At 41.0% G+C, this 24,433-nt stretch overlaps 1 protein-coding gene across 4 annotated transcripts in view; it reads right to left on the minus strand.

Annotated features, from left to right (window-relative positions):
* chchd3a (coiled-coil-helix-coiled-coil-helix domain containing 3a) overlaps positions 1-24,433 on the minus strand; it is a 71,040-nt gene that overhangs the window by 40,923 nt on the left and 5,684 nt on the right. For 3 of the 4 annotated variants that reach the window (XM_037121525.1, XM_037121523.1, XM_037121522.1), the window contains 2 exons: positions 19,900-19,993; positions 8,717-8,897 (listed from right to left, as the gene is read on the minus strand). In XM_037121525.1, coding sequence (XP_036977420.1) covers positions 8,717-8,897; positions 19,900-19,993 — 275 coding nt within the window. Of the gene's footprint in view, positions 1-6,880; positions 7,021-8,716; positions 8,898-19,899; positions 19,994-24,433 lie in introns of those variants that run through there. The other variant, XM_037121524.1, reaches the window with a different exon arrangement.

Here is a 24,433-nt window from a genome sequence, read left to right on the forward strand (position 1 = left end):
ATTGAACTAACAGACACAGACAAAACATGCCTCTGCCTCATGCACACATTTCAGGGATGGAAGCTTTGCATTTCCAAACAGAAACTTTCAGGAAATGACAAAAAATTAATTTTAGTGGTTTAAGTAAGTCCAGTTTCTGGAGGGTATTTAGTTTGTAAGGTCCTATGTAAACTTAACAATATAGCCACAGTGGCTGATACTGATACATTATCCCTCCTGGCCTATTAGTGTCTGCCTTGAAGATCTGTAATTGTAGCTCCCCCTCTGGGCCAGTCAGTGAAATTCTGATCATACTGGAGAGCAGAGGTGCCATTCTACTTTGCTCTCTGCAACAAAATTTATTGACGTGACAGACTGAGAACAAGAAACACAATGGAGGCTGTTTAATGCCAGTAGATACAGTGTAAGAATATATCAAAAACTTGCACTACATGGTCAGAGTGGTCTGATGGGATGGTAAATTGCAGATTGCGTGAACAATTAAACCATTGCCAAGATCCCCAATTCACCCTAAAATCCATCTTGCAAGTGGGTGTAATACCTGCCTTTTCTTTGTTTCTATAACATGAGGACTTTTGATATCATCATGTAAAATACTGATGTAATTGTGGTAAATGTGTTCTCTACGAACTGAAGAAAATATCTCATGACTCTTCTCTGGCACACTGGCGATCTCATCTGTTAGTACCTACAGTTTAACGCTAAACCCAACCTGTGATCTCTACCAGATCGCGCTAACCCCTTCCATAATACATCTGCAGAGCATACTAATCCAACAGACTGACAGTTCTCCTAAATCCAGTTACACCAAGCCTGGTGGGGGTAACTCTTACAACAGCTCAGAGAACTGGAGTCAAAGATAGGATGCAATTTGTCCTCAGCGAGTTGAGCAAATCCAAAAATATATGTAAATCACAGTGTACCACCACCTCTCTTTATCTCATTCAAAAGTAAAAGAAACGAGGACCTTTTCTCCCCCCAATCTTCCTTATACTCTGTGATGTGGAAAGAAAGAATAATAAGTTGAGAGAACAAGAAATGCATTTTTTTTCCTACTATTTTTTTTCTTAAATACCACCAACGGGCACCAATTCAAAACCCAGCAAGTCTCCTTTAATACCTGGGAAATTAAATTGTCGCCCTATTATCAGCCAGGTCCAGTCAGCTGTATCTAAAATCCAACAGCGCACGACTGAAGTACACAAGGTTTTCCAAAGAAAAGAAAAAAAAAAAGGCAGGACATTTGCCGGAGACTGCAGTTTTTAGGGGTGTGGAAGTGAGAGGACTACCAGGGTGAGGAGAGGGTGTATGTATGTGTGTGTGTGTGTGTGATGGGGGCTTGTTGCATTAAAAATGTTAAGCTTTACCGAAAGTAATTTTCAAGCCAGCCAAGCATCAAATGGAACACAGTTTAAGGAAAGAGTAGGTACTGATTTTCTCCTGGAGCTCTGACAGGATGGACATGGATGGTGTGTGTCTGAATGAGTGTGTGTGTGTGTGTGTGTGTGTGCGCAGGGAGCAAACAAACATTCTTGGCACGCTGCATTATCCCTTGCTGCGAAAGCAGAGGTGGTGGAAAAATCATGGAAAATCACATTAGCTACTGGTGTTCTGTGTGTATGGGAGAGAGATAAAGATGGAAACAGAGGGAGTGACAAAAGCATGATAAACAACTACGAGGCTGATATGTGTAACAAGGCTCTGTGTTTAAATGGAATCAGTGCACGTCGCGTGGTGTTTTTAATGGGCCTTATCTCTCTATCTGCAAACATTTCTTTCAACAATAAATTGAACAATCTCCGGTCTCAAGAGTTGACATAGCGCCCACAGTTTGAAGAGATGTGAGGAACTAGCAAGGCTTCCTTTGAGTCAGATGTGGAAATCAACCTGTAAATTAGGCAACAGCTTTAGTGATTGATCCTCGAATGATAAACAGCCACCTGTTTGAGGGTAACTGTAGCCAGTTTAATAATCCTGCCTGAACTGCCAACTAGTGGTAACAAGCTGTTTCCAACTGTGTAAAACTGTGAACTAATGTGGTGCTGCAGTAACATGTTATACTACAGCTGGGTGTGGTCCATCTATCTACAGCTATGTACCTGTAAACTCCTATCTTTTTTTTGTTTTTCTATCAGAGCATGTCCCTTTGACATGATTGCAACATGTGTTACATAGCATGTGCAAGGAGAGAAAATAAAACACTTTGTGTGGTTTGTGTGATTTGTTTGGTTATCGGAGAAATGTAGAATGTTGTTCTTTTTCATTTCTATACTTTTTATACTGTTACCTGGTGTCTCTCAATCACAGTGTTAGCTTAAATAGGAAAAATTAAATGTAAGATCTGAGTGTTTTAGACCAGTTGCCAGCAGTAGACAAAACCATTGCCGCCAGGTAGACCCCACCCAGGCCACTGTTTTGGAGCTTGGAAAGATTGATGACTCTGGGTTTGATTGAAAAGTCTGCCTCAGGGTTTGAGCCTGTGTCTGGGAGAAACGCTCTGGCCAGTGATTGATTGGCCACTGGGCCACTTTGGCTCCGCGGGGAGCAGAGTTGTTGAAAATCAAGGGGGGGGGGAGTCTATAATTTTTATTAAAACAGAGACATGTGGACTGACAGACGGATGTAGACTGTGAGTAAGGGCGTTACACGACCCATTCATGCTCTGTGCTAATATATGTCTCAATCAACATCATCATTTGTAGTACACAAGACAAGGTTGTATTTACACTTAGCTCCTTCAGTCTTCAGCCAGCATCCACCACATAGAATCACATATTCCTAATTGATTAAGCACTAATTGACCTGTTATCTAATTAAGAGTCTATTTGTGTGTAATGAGTCTACTAAGTAACTCCTTGATAAAGCCATCTTGAGCACATAAAGCTACAAATCAGAGTTCTTCCACGCCAGGCCGTCGACTCACACTAATGCAAAAATAATTCAAAACGACCGCATGATGACAAGATCACAGTCTGTCTTCATTATTTTCGAGCATTTTGAAGACATAACAACACAGCGATAAGTGTTGCGACTTGTTTTCTTTTCAGCGTGGATTTGACCAGATGGACCCTTTGTTATCTGTAGGCACTGTGATCTCGGAAATGAACCTTTTTCTCCTCTGAAGAAGAAGCGGGCACAATTTGCATGAAGAGCGAAATGAGACGTGCCAAATACAGCTTTCCAAAAGCTATGGATCATCAAAGGCTAATCTAAACGTCAATCATTCAAACGGAAATACACGTCTCTCATTTTTTATCCTTCCAATAGCTGATCAAAGAAAAACACCATGCAACATGAGTCTATTTGGAAAACTCTAAAACACTGCTGTGCTGCTAACGACTATATACCCCCCTATCTCTGCCGGTGTTCCCCTTTCCTTTACTATGGTTCGCCCTGAGTGGCAGAACATGTGTGAGCGTTGACACTGAACATGTTCCCCTCAGACAACAGAACCCCAGGAACCCAACAACAATGACAAAGACAGCACACACCCCTGCCTACGCTGCTGTGAAGTTTCAATTACTGGTGGAGTTGGTGGCTGGCTACTGCCAGTCAGCCTGACAGGGAGGGGAGTGACTGGTGGTGGAAAAGCCTGAAGGACAAGCACGCCCTCCAGGGTGGAAGGAACATATATGAGGCCCCAGCTACAATGTGTTGTATTAAATTACAGGAATTCAATGTGAACAAGTACATTTACTCAAGCTCTGTGCCAACTTAAAATTTTGAGGTACTTGTTCTGCTACTTTATACTTCCACTCCCCCAACATTTTGGAGGCAAATTATTACTCCAGTACATTAATCGTACAGGTTTTGGATACTTTTTACAACACTGTCATGTAATAAGATTAAATCACCCAAACTGTGTGCTTTAATTAGTTTAAATTAGAGTTTGGTAAGGTAATAATATGGTCATTAGTCCATCAGCTACAATAGTCATTAGAAACACAGGGAGTACAAGGACATTCAACTTGTGCATGACAAGGAAGAGTACAGTTGCGCTTCTGTAATTGTAGCAATTTTTTAATCAAAAAATTATCACGAAATGCATCATTCATGGAAAATTACAGTTATTGGCTCCCTTAAATAAGCTAAAAATTAATGGTGATTTTGCATTAGTTTCCAGAAAAATGTTCTTCTCCTGGTACTTTATACGGTAAAACAAAAGATCTAAATCAATAAAATCTAAACGATACCCAACCCTAAACTAACCCCATGTCTCGGGGCAATTCTCCTGAATGGGTGTCACTATAATTGGTGCAGCTATGGTTGCAGAGGTTACGGCCATTATAGTTGAGCGTGGGGAGGCATAACTGCTCCCAACATCACCCTCGTTGTGTGTGAAGTAGAGGAGGGGAAAGTATGAGGGTCCTGCTGCTCACCGTGACCTGTGTCTTAATGAGGAGGACAAATCAATATGGCGCTGGACAAAGAACACAAGAACTACAGCTGCCATGGACAATTGTTTTTTTTCCAGTGGCAATGAACATGAGAGCAGGGCTCAGGTCAATTCACATTCAATTAAGGCACGAAGTGCAATAAATAAAAAAAAACATCTAAATTCTGATAAAATATTTAACCTTTACCTAAAACAAACTGCAGCACAGTCACTGGTTCAAGCCCACTTGGGGAGTTGTACATCATCACTGTCTCTCTCTCTCTCTCTCTCTCTCTGTTTGTGTTTCTTTCTTCTGTCTATAACAAACCAGTTGAACAGTCCTCCACAGTCATGACAAATAGATTGATTGATGACACATGGGGTGTTTACTCATGTCGTCAGCGCTCTCTTTGTTACTTTCCACGATACTGAAAAAACAGTAACAAAAAACAATATCATTTCTCTTGACACTAAAACTGCCAGTGGGCTGAGATAAATCCAGCAGTTTTCAAAACACTTTCACTTTTTTCTGCAATTTACAAGAAAACAAGATTTATTTTTCATGGGAATACAGTAGAACAATGTGTATCACTCACTAAGAGCGAACAGTACATCGTTGTTCAGCCGGAAAGTACATTTTTTGCTCTTGAGTTGACTTGGGTAAAACGGAGGATGTGGAGTGTCAAGGGGTTTTCCTTACCATGTCTCAAAATTATTATTTCTGTTATCATTGTTATCATTTTATAGTCTCTAACACTTTTTCTGTGTACCGAGATAACAAGCTAAACATTGTACGAAAGCAAGAGTGAACTAAAAGAAAGATAAAGAAGTTGACCTAATCTTACGTCTTGATTAGGTGCTCATGGACTTAACAGTGCAGCCTTAAGGATAATAAGAGAGGTGTTACCAGGTTTACGAGGGAAAAAGGACTGAACAAATCACCTCTGAAAGCTCTATCAGACACCAGATTATGAGCTTAGGACAGCAAAGCAACACCCCTCTGGAGATCTTTCTCCACCAACTTATTGACTTTGCTCAGCGATCAGAACCAATTTCACCTCCCACTTGCTGATGCGTCTGTGCTTTACAACAGTGTAAATTTAATTGGTTGGGTAACCTATGCTGAGGGGGTCTTGTACTTAATGAGAGGGGTAGTTAAGAGCAAGTCAGGTGAAAATCAGCAAAGAAACAGTCCATATGCTCATATGCATATTACAAGTCTATTGTGTTGGCAGCAGGTTTTTCTGCTCCTGTTTTTTAAGTGAATACAAACAACATTTCAACTCCCCCCTTGTGCGTTTCCAAGTGTTATTGTTGGCATTGCTGTCAACTGTCAAGAAATGTCCGGATTACTTTCCGTTTTCCTCAGATCCAACACTGCATTTGTTTCCAAACTTCTGTAAAGAAACAATCAACACCATTTGGGAACTGAGAAAGAAGAAGTAAATACTAGACTAAACAACAAAAAGCCAGCTACTTGGGCATCCCACACAGATATATGAAGACCACCCTAGTTGGATAAAATCTGAATTCAGTCACTATGTGCAGTAATCATTTCATAATGTTCACCCCTAACCCTAACCCTCAGGACACCTTCAGGGTCAAAGTCATCAAATTTAAGGTGTGTGGACTGATTCATGAGTGTACTCATGCATTCAACCTCAAAAGATGTTTATGTATGCAGGTGTAAAAGACAGAAAAGCAGGGTAGGGATTTCTGGTAACAACAACCTCTGCCTTCTGCCTCCGGTGTTCTACCCAGTGTTTCCTACATGTAAGTTCTAATCAGTCTCATCGCAGTATGAATAGAACCAAATGCTGGTCCACACAACTATCCACGGATCGTGAAAAGTACGTTGGACGCTGGGTGACACTGTAGGGAGAATACCTGCTACTGAACGGTAAAAATGTAACTCAGATAAAACAGTAAAACATGATTTAACTTGCGCTTAGTTACATGTACATGGGCCTGCTGATTTGGTGTGTCATGGTCAAAATAACTAGATAACAGTTGCACCAAGAGGAGAGGTGCTACACTAAGCTAGCGAGTGCATGTGAATAGGCCAAGGCAGCTAATACAATTTGTATTAAGTGATGAACAGTGGAACTAGCCAACTGTTGTATAGTAGAGCTAAATTAAAGTAAAGCTGTGTGATAACTCAACTGGGAAGAATATGTGACACAGAGTGTTCAATCGATCAGTGTTAAAGCTACTGAACTATAATACAAAACATGACAGCAGACAGGGTTGTACCATAATCGAGTCTTCATTTTCACAGGAGATTTCATACCAGGTGGCGGACAGAATTGCATCGCGAAAGTGATTCTTATGTGGAACCAATCTCAACACAGTGTCATTATCTATTGACATAACATTGTGCAATCAACATTTACATCTTAATGTCAAGTAAAAGAAGTTGTCTACTGCCAGTTTAAGTAAACACAAATTAAGCCCAACACAGAGACACAAAGGTGCACAAAGACAGACAGGCAGGACAAAGGGACACATACACACAAAAATCCTTTAAAAACATGCCTTTATGTCTCATCAAAGATGAGTTCACTGCGGGTAGCAGACAATCCCGGAGTTTGACAAACACGACGTGGAACAACAATGGGCAGGCGACGTCTCGGGCGAGAGGCTTCCTTTTAAAAAACGAAAAGTCCATTTCCAGTTGAAAAGAACAGTGGCTGTACGGAAACGTCTGACTTGACAATTACATGAGTGGTGCGAACGGCACTGCGCCTCCACTGATAACCCGTCGCTGGATTCTATTAAAACTCCAGCACTCCAGAAGAATGCTCAAACTGAGGAAATTATCACACAGGCGCGCGCACACACACACACACACACACACACACACACACACACACACACACACACACACACACACACACACACACACCAAAAACCCTCTGACAATGATTCTTTTTCCGAGATATGTGCGCTTTAAAGGAAGTAGAGACAAACTGGAGGAGAATAAAAAGCAACAAAGAATGAAACAAAGGCTGCATATAATTGTGTGTGTGTGTGTGTGTGTGTGTGTGTGTGTGTGTGTGTGTGTGTGTGTATATGCTCCGTCTTATATTCAAAACGTAGCTGCTGCAGTGCTGCTATCTGTAGTTTCAAAGGCTGTTAATGGCCTTAGGTTTGCCTTTAGGCCACGAGTGAAAGCTGCATAGCATCTAGGAGGAAAAGTTCTCTTAAGTCCTGGGAGTTAATACTTGAGGAGCATGACGCCAATGACATGCACAAGGACTCTTCCTCTGCACAGTGACAGCTCAGTGAGACCCACCACCCAAGATCCTGCACATACATTACAGACACAAAGCAGGTGTTCAATTTGCTGCCCTTACTCCCTACTCCTCTCCTCGTTTGCCCTGTCCCCCTCCTTACTAAAAACAACAGAAATTAAATTACAGCAAACCTACGACTGAAACAGCTTTCCTCACAAATGCTGAAGGGAAAAAAAAACACATCACATCATGTGTCTCTCTCTCCACCTCCGTCTCTCCCCTCTCTCCCTCCCCTGCTGCCTCTCTTTTCCTTCGATTGGATCGCCGTTCCGAACGAGGGATCCCTCATACACTTGTCCTGCGGCGTGGAATCACGTCAACGCTCCTCTCCCTCGCAACAAAATGATTCATTTTTCTATTACTGCGATGAGCGTGTGAAATGAGCTATATAATCAATAGCATAGGTTTGTAAACAGCAGCCGCACTCCGGGGAAAATGTGTTTTCTTTTTGAAAACAATACGCTGCCTGTGTGTGTGTTTGTGGTAAGGAACGCTCATCTGACAGTGTTTACAAGGGCAATTTACAGGAAATAAAGACATGGGCCGCCTAAAAATGAAGGTAGCTTTTATAATACAGCGCGATGAAGAGGCAGAGATATGGAAGAGGATGAAAATATCGAGCTGTGAGATGTGGATACAACAAAGAGGGATTTACTTACAGTACTTTAAGACATCAGACATATTTACTTTTCAGACATATTACTTTAAAATGAACTTAAACTGTGCTTTGTAGATAAAGCTGTAATGTCTTGGAAATAACTTTGAATGAATTACAGCGCACACACACACACAGCTCTGACCCGTCGATTATGGCAAATAGGTTCACATATGTGTGTCTGCATGACAGAACAGGAGCGCGAGATCAGAAAGTGGCACCTGTCTTAATGTAAAAATTGCTCTCATCAGTTGCAAGGTCATACAACTAGAATACAGTGCTCAGTGTCTGATGCTTGGGTGCGGGTTTATTCAACTGAGTGTTTAGATGTGTGAAACGAGATAAAAATGAGGTGGCAATGTTCACCGCAGCTGCCACACGTCGACTTACGAGAAGTTGAGCGCGGAGCCTCTCGTCCTCTGTGGCGATCCTCTCTCTTATTACAGCATGCTGGATGCTCTCGTTGGCCACAGCCCGCTCCACAGACAGGATCCTGGACACTTCATCTTGGACCTGGGACTGGGCCTCAGCCTGAGCCGTAGCTGCTGCCCGGGTCTTCTCCGACTCCAGCCTGTGGAGCAGCAACATTTTGACACGATCAACACACTTTTTCCAACTGCAAGTTTTTGATGTGCAGAAACATCTCACAACCGAGTCTTACTTCAGAGAGCACACATAGGGTATGATAACAATGCACCTCATGGTACATGCCATCATAAATACCATTCACTATTCTTTCCCCTGCAGCTATCTCTATAATGCATGACTGGCTGCTCAAATGTTCAATGTACAAAGTTACGTGGTCCATAGTATGTTGCTCTGTTTGCACTTGCACATCAAGGTACCTTTGTGTTGCCTTACTGCATCATGCCTGTATATGAGGTGATGGAAAGGCTCGCATTAAAAATCAAACTTCTCTTGAAACCACAAACTTTAGAAAACAACACAGAGGTATGAATCACTTAAAAACAACAAGAAACACATACATTCCTGAAGAAAGACAGTCGATTGTTGAGTCTCATTCCCAGGTCATCAAATACTGATGCTTTTGGAAGCAGCTCAGCAACTCAAACAATACGATCTTAACAGATAAACAGTGCTACAGATAAGATGTATGTGTTTCTTGATTTTGGAGTGAACTGTAGCTTGGAATTCCACAGTCTAATCTATAAATGACAGTTTTTCTTTTTTTTCCATTAGCAACCTTTTTTTTATGTTTACTCTCGGAGAATCTTTGGTGTTTAACACCACCCACGTTTATACTCTGCTGCTCTGCTGCACTCCCAACAGAATTAGAGGGTTACAGTGCTAATGAAGCAGAGTCAGAGGTCATTCACTTGCATCTTGATTTTCGGCTGTAAAATCCAAATCATTCATACACTTGTCCTTGCTGTTCCACAGCTTGCAAATAGATGGCAACACTGAGAAGGCACAGTCACTCAACAAAGAAAAAGAAAAAGTTTAACTCTCTCTGCCTCACTGTCAAAAAACCTGATACAACACTGTCAGATGGTTCCAATCAATTCATATAATTTCCAAACAATTAACATTAAAGAGTGATTTATCAATTATAAAAGAGTGTAAGAGGCACTACCATACCCAACAATCATCAATCCAATGAAGCAGCGAAATAGACAGAGTCGGTACGCTCTCTGCAGACACAAGACCGCCATTTGAACCCTGTCATCGGGTTCTCATAGTTGCCTAGCAACGCACTCCCTACTCAGCGACAGTGTGCTTGATTGGAGAAGAGGAGGAACGTCCCTGAAACCCTGAAAGTCTTCCTCTGCTAAGAATCAAACGGTGGTGGCAAGGAAAAATAAACACCGAACAGTCAGAGCAGGTGCCTGAGTGAATTATGACCTACTGAATGAAGACGGCGAGGATCTTAATAAACTTCTGCCGAAAGAAAAATCCTGAGACAGCCCTGACAGACAGGTCTGATAAAACATAAGCTGGATGGTGAAGGTTGACTTATTACACAGATATGAAAACTGTGCACTATGAAATTCCTACACTTTTGAATGAATCACCTATGATCACTCAGTAAATATTGGAAATACATTTTCCCATTTTCAGTGTATATAAAGTTGTGCATTAAAAGGTGGTATTTGTGTTTAATTGATGAACACTATGATGAAATGCACATCTCATTCACAGTATCATGGCCTGTGAATCCCTTATTATTATTAGGGCAGGTACAATATCATCACGATATCCTGCTTCAATGCGGTCATGACACTTGCGAAGAGAACTCACATTAGCCTACACTGTGCCGAGCCATATCCCTTTCACCTCCCTGAGACCAAGAATGCACTTGGGGAGAAGGACCAATATAATTAGGGAAATACCCCAAAAATAAGTTGTTGCTATTTTAAAGCTAGACCACGGGGGAAAGTTGAGATGTACTCTGACTTATAGAGATTGTATAGTCATAATTCCATTTGTTTAGCAGCATCATTGCTTCAAAGCATATAAAAACTGTATGTAAATATTATACTTAAGAAAACCACTACAAGATGAGGCAATACAATGTAAAAATGTTAATTAATTAACTAACTAGACTGAATTAATTTTTATTAATCAATTATTAATATGAAAAACTAACAAATAATTTTGAACATGATGACATATTATAACTACTGATTAATTATCATAATCAATAAAAACCAACTTAGGAATGAAAAAAAAACCAACATTACTAATACTTGTACTTGCATGTGGCAAAAGTCATGTGGCGTTTTCTCTTCTTGGCTGTTTTTCTTGATGTTATGAGCAATCACTGATCAGCCAATGTGCTCAATCCTTTATTTAATTTCAAAAATCGCATTCATCTCTTCCCTCACCTGTGAATATAACCAAAACTTCGACAGTGAGGTATCGTGACGGACAGGCAAGTCAAACTGATCACCCTCCCGTGCCTTTGGCTCCGAGCAGATGACGGGTAGGTCTAATAAAAATATGTCTGATGTCTTAAAGCTGCCGTTTGCCCTGCAACACCACTAAATGTCAGAGAGCACGGGAGAGCGGTACAAGACCGGGAGAGACAGAGGAAACGAGAGAGAGAGAGGGGAAGGAGCGAGAGTGAGCGGTGGTGACATGACATGTTTGGCCCTGAGGAAGTGAAGCAAAGAGGGAGTGAGGCAGAGAGTGGGAGAGAGAGATGGAGGGAGACGGAGAGAGACCAGCCATGTCCAGTCTCACAGTCCACTGGGCTGCACACGTCAGCACACTCCATCCATCATCTGGCTCCAACTCTCACACACGCACACACACACACACACACACACACACACACACACACACACACACACACACACACACACACACACACACACACACACACACACACACACACGCACGCACACACGCACACACGCACGCACACACGCACACACACACGGGATACACACACAGGGTGACTCCTAATGGCCTTTTAGATTCACCATTTCCCTAAAATTCATGCTTGCCTGCACTGCTAATGCACCTAAGCTACCTTTACACAAGAAGCTTAAGCTGTTGCTTTGGCTCCTGCTTTGACAGAGAAAGGACTGTATCCTGTGTATTTTAGAAAAAAAAACCCATGTGGGTTAACATTGCAAATAGTGGATCTTTTGTAGCACTGAATTTGCCCAGTTAATATTCAAATATATCTAATAAATTAAGCTTTTGCTAAAAGAGAACCCTAGAAGAAGAAATAACTGATATCCTAACAAAGACGCTTATACACTATACCGTACCTTGTGAGTCCCTGTTACAAAAACTTTGCCTGCAGTCACTAATTATTTAACTGATAGATAGTCTTCTACACACCTACACAGCAACATTGTCACTCTTTTTTTTTTAACCTAGTCTGTTTCTTGACAGGAGACAAACACAACAGACAGTGAAGCGAAATTGAACCAGGCAAAGTGGAACCAAACTTGATGTACTGACTGAGCAAGGTCTTGCCAGGGAATTTAGCCAAATTGATTGAGAGAAAAATAGCAAAATAACACAATTTATGCTTTGTAACGGACTCAAATAAAAGTTTTTAAAAAAATCATCAAACACATCTTTATTTTTCATGAAGACCATGAAAATGATTCCTTTTTAAAAATAACTGAAATTACTTAAAGTAAAGCGAACCACGGCCGAAAGCTACAACCTGGTCAAGTGAAAGAAAGGACGCTGAGAAAATAGACAGCCCTGCAGAAAGTCCTTCCACTGACTCCCTCGCAAGTGCTAACCGAAGCAAAGACTGCTATCACTAGCTGGATGCTATCTGTCTGCTTCACCTCTATTGCTTTCCAGTCATTATTGCCCTGTCCCTGGGATATTGGACGCATTTTTCATTCGCCTGTAGGAGATTGGCAGCGGCTGGGAAAGGGGAGCTTTGAGCAAGAGAATGTTTGAGTTAGAAGGAGAGATGGGGAAAGACAGCACCCGTGTAGGGGAGAGAAAAAAATCTCATGTCTTCGGAGGATAAGTGGATGATGTTTGGCCCCAGCGCTGGATAGAAAGAGGGGATAATCTTGGCCCAGTAACCTGTGTTTTGATGGCTCAGTGGATCGAGCTTGGAAAAACAGAAAGATGGGAAGACAGAACCAGTGAGGTATTATTAATTTGAAAAGGAGTGGAGTGCAAGTGGGTCAGACTGCGTCGGTCTCTTCAGTGAAATAACTCTGTTACGTTTGGGAGATGACCTTGAACAGAAGTACTTTGGAAATACTTCAGTTCTTTTAGGACACTATTTTTAAAACTGACAGAGATTAGATCTGTAACATTTTATATGAAAAATTCATAGGCTGAGCAGTTGAGATGCTGCAACTTAGGGTGAAGTACAAGCTTTACTGGTGCATATACGCTCTTTTTTCCAGGAAATAAAAGGTAAATGCAGATGTGGTCTAAACTATGTGCAGCCAGTTCACTTGATAGTTCACAGAGAATCATTTAAAAAATCATTACCGTAAACATAAAAAAAAATTCTACCACTTCTCCCCCATTATTTCTGTACCTCTTGTCTCTCTCTTCAGCACTTCACCGATTAATGCTTCCTGTTGTTTACTTGTCATCTACACAAGATGTGGCTCAATACAGTCTGCCTGGCAGGGTGGATTCTGACAGACCTGCATAACAGTGCACACTCGACCCAAGCGCCTTGAAACAAAGGCATTTAAAGGCCCAATGCAATATTGATGTCAGGAATAATGTCGCTGAATGCTGGCTATGAATATTTTATGGGATTCTGCACTCTCCCCGACACACATGCGCTCGCACATAAACAACACACATATACCACACCTGACTGTGGGTGCTGGGAAATGCTGGGACATGGTTCAAATTAAGTATAGGAAACAGAAGCCGTGTGTCGTGAGAAAATTAATTTAGAACAGCCCCCATTCTGCAGAGGGAGCATAACAGCTATTTTGCACTCCCCCTCTACTTTGCCCACCGCTATTGAAGAGATAACTGCAGTGTTCTTTGTGTTGCGACCAAGCACACTCTCAAAAGTAGATATCATTGTTTCTCTCGCCTCTGTTCTTGTCTCTTCAAACATCATATCTAGCAGATAAAACTCCAGACATTCGGCCATTTAATACACTGAAAGAGGCAGGGCATATTGAATACCCTGTATATCTACCAGGGTGTCTTAAGGAGCCTAAACACTTGGCTGACATTAGAAATGAATTTAAGTTTGTATAGAGCTCTATCTGTTCTGTGTAAGACCAAGTAATAGACAAACCGCAGTAGATATGCAAGAGGTTGGAAAAAGTCAATAACTATTATTGTTCTACTCAGAAATTCAGCAGCTGTCAGCAGCAATCAGCAGCAGTCTACATTTTTCTGTAAACAGAGTATTTACAGTTCGATAACTGTTACTTTTACACTTAAAATGGCCCTTTTTTCCCCCCGAGATGGGAGCACTTTTACAACAGGTTCGTAAAAATGCAAGAACCATCAACTGGAAGACAGTGCTTCGTTGGGAATTACATCTTTTCATGCAGAAAGTGAAACACTCACATGATCACACACACAGTGTAATGATAACTTAAGTAAAAAAGGCAAAACACAAAATACCATCGAATAGAGCTGCAAATAATAATCAATCAATTAGCTGCTAACTATTGAATTTGAATAGCAAAACTATTGTGCCTCGAGTTTGGCAACATGGCTGTCACCCAGAAATGCCCATATTAGGACAAGAGGATGGCGGTGGGGAGGATATCCTGATTGAATCTGACGGAGAACCTGAGGGAACACTGTGGTAGCATCTTGGCCATCACAAGGTGGCCACAATCTAAACCATACCTTGCTTTATCAGCCATTTTACTCTAAAAGGGACCATAATTTACAAAATGGATGTCATGCAGACAATAAACTCACAGATAAATCAATGGAGTGGCCTCCTGCTGGCCTTTAGAGAGAGTGCAGGTTTAAGACACTTTTGCATTGGCTTCACTTTTCAGACTCTAAGGCTCCCTCCATATTGTTATGCAGTTCAACATTTGCCATTAGGCGTTGGTTGTGTTTTGCAGGATGTGGATGAGGGTGCTACTGGGACCTCGTTACAGGGTGTTTAGGATGGTTGAACTGTGGTTTAGCTTTCAGGTCGCGGGTGATTGTTTGGGTACAGAAGGTGGTTAAATGGTGCACTATAAATAAAAGATACCATGCTCTTTATTGTTATTGTTATCATGAGTATCACTGGTATTGTTGTTATCATCATTATCATTACTACCAGCATCGTTCTGGGTCAGAGGCTGCTGTAAAGTTGCTGGGATGTGCTACGTTTTCACAGTGGAGGCACTTGGAACATCACGAAGAAGTAATGAATGCAAGTGCAGTTGGAGAATCTGATCAAAGACTATCAATGTTGCTGATTCAGACACATTCTAAAGGAAGAATCAGAACTCCCAAGACACAATCCCGGCTAAATCAGGCTGGATTCGAGAACATTTTGTTTTTTTAATAACCTGCCATCTTCCTTACTCTGCTAAAAAATGAGTTGGGGGTTTTGTGTATGTGTCAGAGTGTGCATTTCTGTGTGGACAAAGATAAAAGATAAACAAAATGTAAAAAGCTGTCGGCTAGACTACCCGTCTGCGATTGACCTGGGTGCAGTACAGAATTCACCAGGCTCGCTGGTTAGCAGGGAGGGAAAGACAGTAGCTCTGAGAGAAGGTCAGTGTTTTCGCTCAGAATTCTGACATGCAATTATATCGCACCAGCTAACGCAAGCTGTTTGACTACAAGCTGAAATAATAGGAAGTTTCACAACGACAACTAACCTTTAAGGACTGGACACTCAAACACATGCAAGTCGTGCACGGTAGGAGAAACTGAGAGAGAGGGAGGTGGGAGACAGAAAGGAAAGACTGATGGACAGAAAAAAAGAAGAAGAACAAGAAATGTGGAGAAACAGAAAGAAAAAGGATATGGGAGGAACAATAAGACAAGACAGGAAGGGGAAAGTGACAGAAAAATCCAGCGAAGAAGAAGAGGTGGATCGAATGGTGACACAGGATGAGTTAGGTTGAAGGTGGAGAGACAGGATGGTGTAAGAGTTCTCTCCCCCTCGTCCCTCTTTCTCTCTCATCCCTTTCTCCGAGTCGTTCTGCTCCAATGCCTCACAGAGAAGCGGCGGAGGCAAATCTGTTCCCTGCAGCCGCTCCTCGCAACAAATGAGTTTAGGCTGTACCCAAATGAACTCCTCGCAGTGCTCTTACTTCACTCCTACCAGAGCAAAAACATGCAAAGCCAGATCTCTGGAGTTCAAGTACGGCCCTAAAGCCAAACAGAAGACATACCGCCTAATCTAAACACCACTGTTCCTCTGAATTCCCCTCGATCTGTGTACAGCACAGTACACAGCAAAACTGCAATGGATAAAATGGAGAAATTATACTAAGTGCGGAAATAATTTGATTTTACACTAGGGCAAATTGAATGTGTTGGAGCCTTGCGGAGATCTAATGTCCTTTAAGGAGGCATCATTTTTAGGTTTATTTTGTCAGTTATCTCCATTTTACGGCTTTTCAGTTTAACACCCTTATCCTATTGTGAAATAACATGCATAAATTATTCACATTTTCAAATTCTTGTTTTCAGCAATGCTTTGTCCAAAATATTTTTGGCTCGCAATTCTGTTGGGCAAAAATGAAGTGTGCACAAAACCAACCACTGGATGAAATATGATAGTGTAGCTGTGCAAGGTTAAAAGAGCATGTATGAGTCCTGTTAACCTGTGTCTTTACAAACAGATGTATTATTCAGAAGTATAACAACATGGAGGGATTGGGTCATGACCTTTGTTGTATCTGATTTGATCCCCATTTCTCTCGTCTCGGTCAAGCAAAAATGCCTTTCATATCAATTACGTATGTTTTGCTTGTTATAATTGTATTCTTGTTTGTCCTGTGTGTGACAAATGACAGGATTGTTTTATCTCAAATATTACTAAGATTTTTTCCATTATTGGAGGATTATATTCAAATTCAAGCATATCCCTTACTTTGAAAATATACAAATGTAATCATGTATCAATCATTATTTTCCCAACTTAAAAGACTTTGTGCAAATCCTGATTTAATTTTGGCTGTTTTATGATACATGAGCGGGTAAGAATTCTGTGTACTCCTTAAACCCATTTTAAAAACAGACAAATCTGCAGGAACATTTGTTGGGGTTGAACACGACCTTGAGATTTTGGGATCGTGTGTGTGTGTACGTGTGTGTGTGTTCGCTCGAGTGACCCTGGGGGTTCACATTTTCTTCCGTGTGTTCAAGCTGTGCAGCAGTTTCACTGCAGGGTTCAACAAGTTCGACCAGTGAGGCACTGTGCAGTCTTGTTAGCTGAGCCTTGATACTCTCACACACACATAAAAAAAACACACAACAATTTTTACCTCTTACTTCTTTCTGGAGAAATGGCAAGCCAGTCTCCATGCTGAGTGTTCCAACACAGCAACAGACAGAATCAATGTGCCTTGTTTGCCTTCAACTACCAAAATCTTCCCTTAATTACTGCCTGCGGTGTTGGAAGGTGAAATACCTTTGTAATTTAATTATGGTTTGACAGCCCAGATGAGGAAAAAAGGCTATTTTTTCCTCTCATCATTTCAATTAAAAGAAAGCATCTGTCACCTTTATCATCAATAACAGCAAGGAAAAGGTTAATTGAGCTAAAAAACATATAAAAAATAGTGGAGGACATTTTCAGTCCTGAAGAATGGTGGGTGGTGGCATTACGTTTTACATTTTTACGTTTTTGTTTATAGTTTTATTTGGATAACTTGTCAATTGTGTTTTTGCTCGGCTCAATCTAAGAGCCTTAGAGTACCTATTAATGTATGTTTCTATTAAACTGTATATTCCCTTAATGTTACTGTCACAAAATACTTTGTTATTTAAGTGATACACTGAATGTGACCAACAATCATCAGGCGAATATACTCACAAACTAACATGGATGAAAATAGTCTGTGTCATGCTTTTGCTCAACTTAACAGACCAATGTATAGAGCTGGCCCTGACTCAGCTGATGTCAACAGGACATTTGAATAAGGTGAAAAGAGGCCTAAACTTTTAACTTTCACTTTTAATCTATCTTACTTCACTGATTTGAATAAAAGAAAGTACAAGACAAGTCATCCTAACAGCTTGCATACACAGGAGGTGTTTCAGATGTGTGTTCTTTTTTTTTTTAAGTCGTCCGTCTCAGTGTGTCTGATTGGAACAGATTATCCCCCCCTTTTTTTTCCAAAGAATCCAGCAGTCTGTAGCATTTGGTCGTCTCTATAAAGCAGATGGTGGTAAATGTGATGTAATGTTAATTTAAATCAACAGTATATATGAATCCCTAAACACAGTGGAGTAGTGGAAGCGAGGTGACAAATAACTTGGTAGTCATCAGAAAACATCACTAAACTTTTCAACAAAAAAGCCTTTATATTTCAATGTAATTACATTAGCAGATATCATGTGCCAATTCTAAGATAATAAATTTGTCAAGCTAAGCCAGAGCCTGGTATGGTCTGGGCATGAACTGTGTTCAGATGCTGGCTCAACTCTGTGTCATCTGAACAGACCGTTTATGTCAGTTCTCTCCACTTAAAATCAGGCTTTATGCAAATTTCGGTAAATGTTTTAGTGGTTTCTATTTCAGCATCATTACATAATAATTTATTTATCGATCCTCGTTCATAGATAAAACCCACCGCTGAACTGCACCTTTTAAATCCCAGAATGCACCGTGATAGCTTTCCCATGCATTACTGCCTGCCAAATACACACACAAAACTCACATGAACACAAATAGAACAAAAACAATGTGGCAAAACAATCAAAAGAGAAAACAAACGGCAGACAAGGCCGCATGAAAAAACAAGATTAATATACACCTACACATATACACACACTGCTGACTAACTGATGATTGCTTATTTACCATTTCATGTTCAGTTAAGTCTTCTTCAGTGAAAACACAGCCTGTGCCAAGCGTTAACAAAAATTGAGGGCTTGAAAGCCACCATGATTTCAATTATTTGCAGGGAGGGCATAATTTTGAGGCACTTACTCTTCTGAACAGACATCAATAAGCAAGCTGCAGGAAGAAGTTACATCAAAAATGAAATAGCCAAGAAAAAAAAAAATCAATAGACACAAATCATTTCTCAAAACTGCTCATTAATTTCTCTCTTCTTGAACAAGCCTAAAAAAAAGAGGCTAATCGCTAGGCTAACACTTCCTCCTCCTCCTGGCTATAGAAAGGTTGTTTTTTTTTCCCCCACACACAGTACAAGGGTGTGTTTAGTGGCTAATCACAGTCTGCTGGAGATCATCCAGACCTATTAAAGGGGGGGAAGCTACACGATTATCGGACATTATGGCATGTGCACCTGCTTCTTTAGGGTCGGGTACGGTGGAGTAGAGTCGAGTAGGGGACAGAAGAGGAGAAGAGGGGAGAGTATACGAAAGGTGTACTCCTTACATGAAGAATGCATTTCTTCATCAGGCCAGGCCTAATGTATCACCCACTCAACACCCAGGAAATTACCTCAGGATAGCGCCCTCCTTGCACAGACATGATTAATTGATCCGGAGAGAACAAGAGAAGGAGAGAAGAGGCCGAGATAGAGGGAGAAAAAAGTGCTGATTTGCTTCGGAAGAGAGGTAGATTGGAAACACGGTGGGGATCGGAAAAGACCGGTGCTGACCTTTTTGACTATTAATGAAAGTGGGAAATGGTCACATCTGAAAATGTCTTCGTTTTCTAATGAAATCCCGGAACAGGAATTGACACTAGTAGCGGTCCTGTGATTCATCTATCATGATCTTAAGAAGGAAGGTATGGGAGACAGGAAAAAGAGAAGAAATAAACCCCCAACATGTACTGACCCCCATCATAGCAACACCAGAAATTCTGACTTTCAACAAACCCAAGGATCTACAAAAACACAAACAGCAATCAACCTGCTTCTAAGATAAACAAAATGCTTTGGAACACCAAAAGATTCTGCAGAGGGTCATAAAAAATACTTGGTTTACCATTCCGCACCAAAAGTGTGTGTGATTGTGTGCATGCGTCTAACCAGGCTTGCAGCTCTTGCTCAGCCTTGGCCCTGTCCTGCTCCAAATCTTTATATAGCTCATCAGTGATCTTCTTCCTCAGGGCCTCTTCATCAACTGGGGACAAAAGAAGAGGAAAGAGAGTTGGTGAGAGAGAGGTTTGAAAGTAAGTAAGAAAGCTACTGTTTACAGACAGGCATATCAGCATATCATCTGTCCTAAGCCACTGAATAGAGTCATAAAAAGGTCAAAAATGGATTTGATTAGGATTTATTTATTTGTGTGTGTGTGTGTGTGTGTGTGTGTGTGTGTGTGTGTGTGTGTGTGTGTGTGTGTGTGTGTGTGTGTGTGTGTGTGTGTGTGTGTGTGTGTCACACAAGGGCTATGCTCAGACTGCCATCCTAATTTCGTTTTTTTTTGGGCATATCCAGATTGTATCCAAATTGATTTCAGTGAGTCCATACAGCTAAAAAACAATAAATGCAAATCAAATCAGAATTCTACAGATGTGTAGCAGTCTTGACACTGTGGCCATTTATAGTGTGTCAAATCAAAGTCAGATCAATTTTGCTTGGAGAGTGAGGTGATGGATCTCCATGTTTCAAGCTTCCGCATTGGAGAACTGTGCCACCAGCGTAGATAGTGACTGACATCTTTGTCGTTACCACAGCAACCTGTGCAGATTGGTACGTGTTGTCTGAGCACAAAAATCCAATCTGATCACTTACAAATAATAGTGCAGCACTCAATCTTTCAGATCTAATTTGTGAAATAAATCTGATTTGCCTGTTGTCTGAATATACTTGTTCACTTGTGTGAATATTAAAGCATAATGTCACACACACACACACACACACACACACACACACACACACACACACACACACACACACACACACACACACACACACACTCCATCCTCAGATCACAGCAGCGCTCGCCATATCTACATATATTCATGTCAGGGACATCATACATGTATGATTCCCTGTCTCCTCCGGTCTATCTTGGCAGGTAATTAAGCATGAAAGTAAAGATGCCAGCCTGCGTCCGGGCCTGAAACGTGCTCTGAAGACAGAAGTGCCATGCGGTGTGCTGCGACACTGCAGTGATGGGGGGAGTGTCTGAGTGTGTCAAGATTACTCTCCCACTGCATTACTTAGATGGGATAATCCCTATTGTCAGGGTCTATTATTACCTGTTAACATGTGGTAACAGCAGGCCAGTGGAAACACACACACACAAGAAACTCACTCCAGCTAAATCTGATTCATAATAAAACCTAAAACATGCAAAGGCATTTCCTTCTTATAAAATTAGTGTTGCACCTACTGTTAAACAAACACAAGCAAAGGCTAAATTCTTAAAGCTAAATTGCCATGTGCCACGGCATCATGATTAGATACAGTCATTTCAGAAATGCATGGTGCTTGGGGATTATTATAGTCATGATTTCATCAGCGCCATTTAAAGTCCAACAAGTGGTGCTGCTTCAAATTTCAATGATGTTCTTTTATTTCACAAGGCAGTAAGACAAACCAAAAAGAATATTTTCTTAAACTGGTGCACTAAAAAACAAAAAACAAAACCTTTGAGTTAAACGCTGATTGAATTTCTTTATTCATTAGGAACCCTTGGTAATTTAAAATCAAATATATATCTAGTTTAACGATGACAGCAGCTAAAAAAGTAGAAACTGCAATCCCAGATCAACATCAGGTTGTAATTAAATGTCTTAAATGTTACTTGGCCCAAAGCCTGTTCCCCAGCTGTCTTAGAAATCTATTTAAAAGGCCTTGGAGATACTGCATTGACAGAAAAATACACTACAAACCATTGAAGAGAGAGTGAAATTAATACAATTCTTGGCTTCAGGTTGATATTTTCTCTCCCAGCGGTAATAAGGGATTGTCATTAAAGGGATTCACTTTAAAAGTAACTTCAAATTACACATTTCATGGACACACAAAGTTTAAACTTCGTAGGTAGCTGTTAATTTATCAGTGTTGTTATTATCTTATCTCATAATGTAAAACTGAGTGCAATTTTCTCGTGTGGATGTAAAAAATAAAAGTTTAGTCAGACTCATACTGTTGAAATTATGGACACTAGTTACTAGCTGATTCAAGCAGCATCATGGGAACATAAAATCTTGGCTCATTAGCAAGTTTTTCTCCATCACCCTCCATCATTTTGGTCTTCCTCACCTCCTGCAGCAGCTATACACCCACACTGTTAAGACTGTGCTCTAAAGTGACACTCTTGCTTAAACACACAAAATCAGAATTCAGTAAACTTCATCCTCCCTTTGATTTCCAACCTCCGTAGCCTTTTCTTCTCTGCAGCAAACGACACATAACAAGAACTCACAGTATGACAACTATTTGGGAGAGTAAAGGGAATGAATAAACGTCACGTAGAGGGAGGTTCAGTATGACAGTGCCCCCAGAAGAAACGCTAGTGCAAACAGAGGCGGTGATTGACAGTTGACAACTTTCCGCTGCACAGTGTAATCCTCAAAGACAGAGGCCGCTGTCACCTACTGTCCAGAGTGTGAGGAAATAATATCCATCATGTCTGACGGTACTCAGAAGCACCATTGATCTCACTGCAGAGGAGAGTCCAATTACAACTCTGTTCAGAACTACAACAGAAAGACAACCTGTAGGGCTAAAATCTTTTTGCATCCGGACGTCTGTCAGGTAACAGGTAATAATGTTATAATGAAAACTGTTGATGAAATGCTAGAGTTGTTTTCTGTCTACAAAAATAATTCTGTCGAAGTTTATCATGTGGCTGGTTATCATAAGACACTTTAGTGTCAGCACTCTCTTCCGTGTTGTTTGCTTATGTAGGTCATATAGAGGCAGTTAACCAGTTAAGAAGTCACTGTAGTGCATTTAAATAAAAGTTTCATACATTTTCTGAACAGATAGCTCTCAGTGATATGAACACAGCACCCCTGTACTTTGTTTTGTCCACATATTCACAATACTTATGTTTCATATAATCTTCTAAGGGCACACATAGTGATGGCATCAAAGTGAAAAACATAGTGGTATTTAATTGAGTCCATTTCGTCGTACATCTGAAATACAAAAGGCACTTTTTAAGCTTTTGTTCAAGGCTGTATTCAAACACAAGGTAATGCTGCCTTTTCGACATGAGACCTGTTGCAAATTCAGAGCAGAATCCTTTCATGAAAACATCTATATCACTATTACTGGTGAGATCTTTAGAGTAAATGAAAACACTGCATACCTGAAGGCTCACTCAAGTGGCACTTTCAAATCAGAGGTCAGGTCCTGCCAATATGAACTGATACCATCAGGTAAGACTGGTATTTCTGTATCAACCGCCCTATATTGAAAATGTACACCCTTTAGCAGTGCACAATGAAAAGTAAAAATTTAAAGTAAAAAGTCCTCCAAGTTCAGGCAAGCCTTAGCAACTCCTCATTTATCACAACATCCTCTCCAGCCCTGCAGAGAGAGGCTTCAGATAGCTAGCGGGCCCACAGGGTCAGCCGGAGAACAGGTTCTGATATGATAAACACTGTCTGGGGTCCTTGAGGGAGGCTGGTTAGGGTCAGAGACAATTCCAGATCGACAGAGCTCGTGTCAATCCTGAGTAGGACATGTAAATGTTAAAAAGATTAAAAACTCATCATCTTTTTAGACGTGTCCCCCTCCTTTCCTTTTCCACCAATCACAAGACCCTGTGGAAAAACCCATAGAGGAGGAGGAGAGGCGTTGGAGCACAGGCTATTGGCAGTGGAGATAATAGACGAAGGCAAATTGCGTTTCTCATCAGAAGTTTCATTAACCCCGGGACCCGCGTGGAGGGCATAATCTGTAACATTACCACTTCCGCACGTTTCTCGCTTGCGCTTAGTCGAGTCACTGCGCACCTTTCACTATATTCAAAATAAGGCAGAAAAGAAAACCGCCAAGAGGCAGCTTCCAGTCCTGGAAGGCAGGTGCCATTCCTGATTTTCTCTTTTATCCACACTCATTCCTATTAATCCAATCTCATGTTTCGAAATAGGACCTAACTGATCATTTCATATTTTCACAAGATAACAGGAAAAGTCACTTTCAAAAGTAGACTGATATATTTCACAAGTTGTACTCCACACACACACACACACACACACACACACACACACACACACACACACACACACACACACACACACACACACACACACACTTCTCCTATTGTTTTCCCTTGTCTCTTCTGTTCTTCCCATTCTCTCTGCTGCACCTGGGAGACATCTTTAAGCAGGCTATTAGTCCAGCGCAGTGTGTGGGCTCTGGCATATGAATATTTATAGCACAATGGAGAAGGTGTAGGAGGTTCAACCTTGACTATGGTGTAATCAGCACACATACTGACTCAGGCCGTGATTTAGAGACAGCCGACCTGCTGAGAGTCTCACTCGATACCCAACACACATAATCAATGTCCGCCTCATTAAGGTCATACCCTTTCAGGATTGGGCTGAACTTTGCAACTTTTTAATGAGATTCACATTCATCGTACCTTTTAGTTTTT

This window comes from Acanthopagrus latus, chromosome 14, assembly GCF_904848185.1.
Source record: "Acanthopagrus latus isolate v.2019 chromosome 14, fAcaLat1.1, whole genome shotgun sequence".
Taxonomy (NCBI): Eukaryota; Metazoa; Chordata; class Actinopteri; order Spariformes; family Sparidae; genus Acanthopagrus; species Acanthopagrus latus.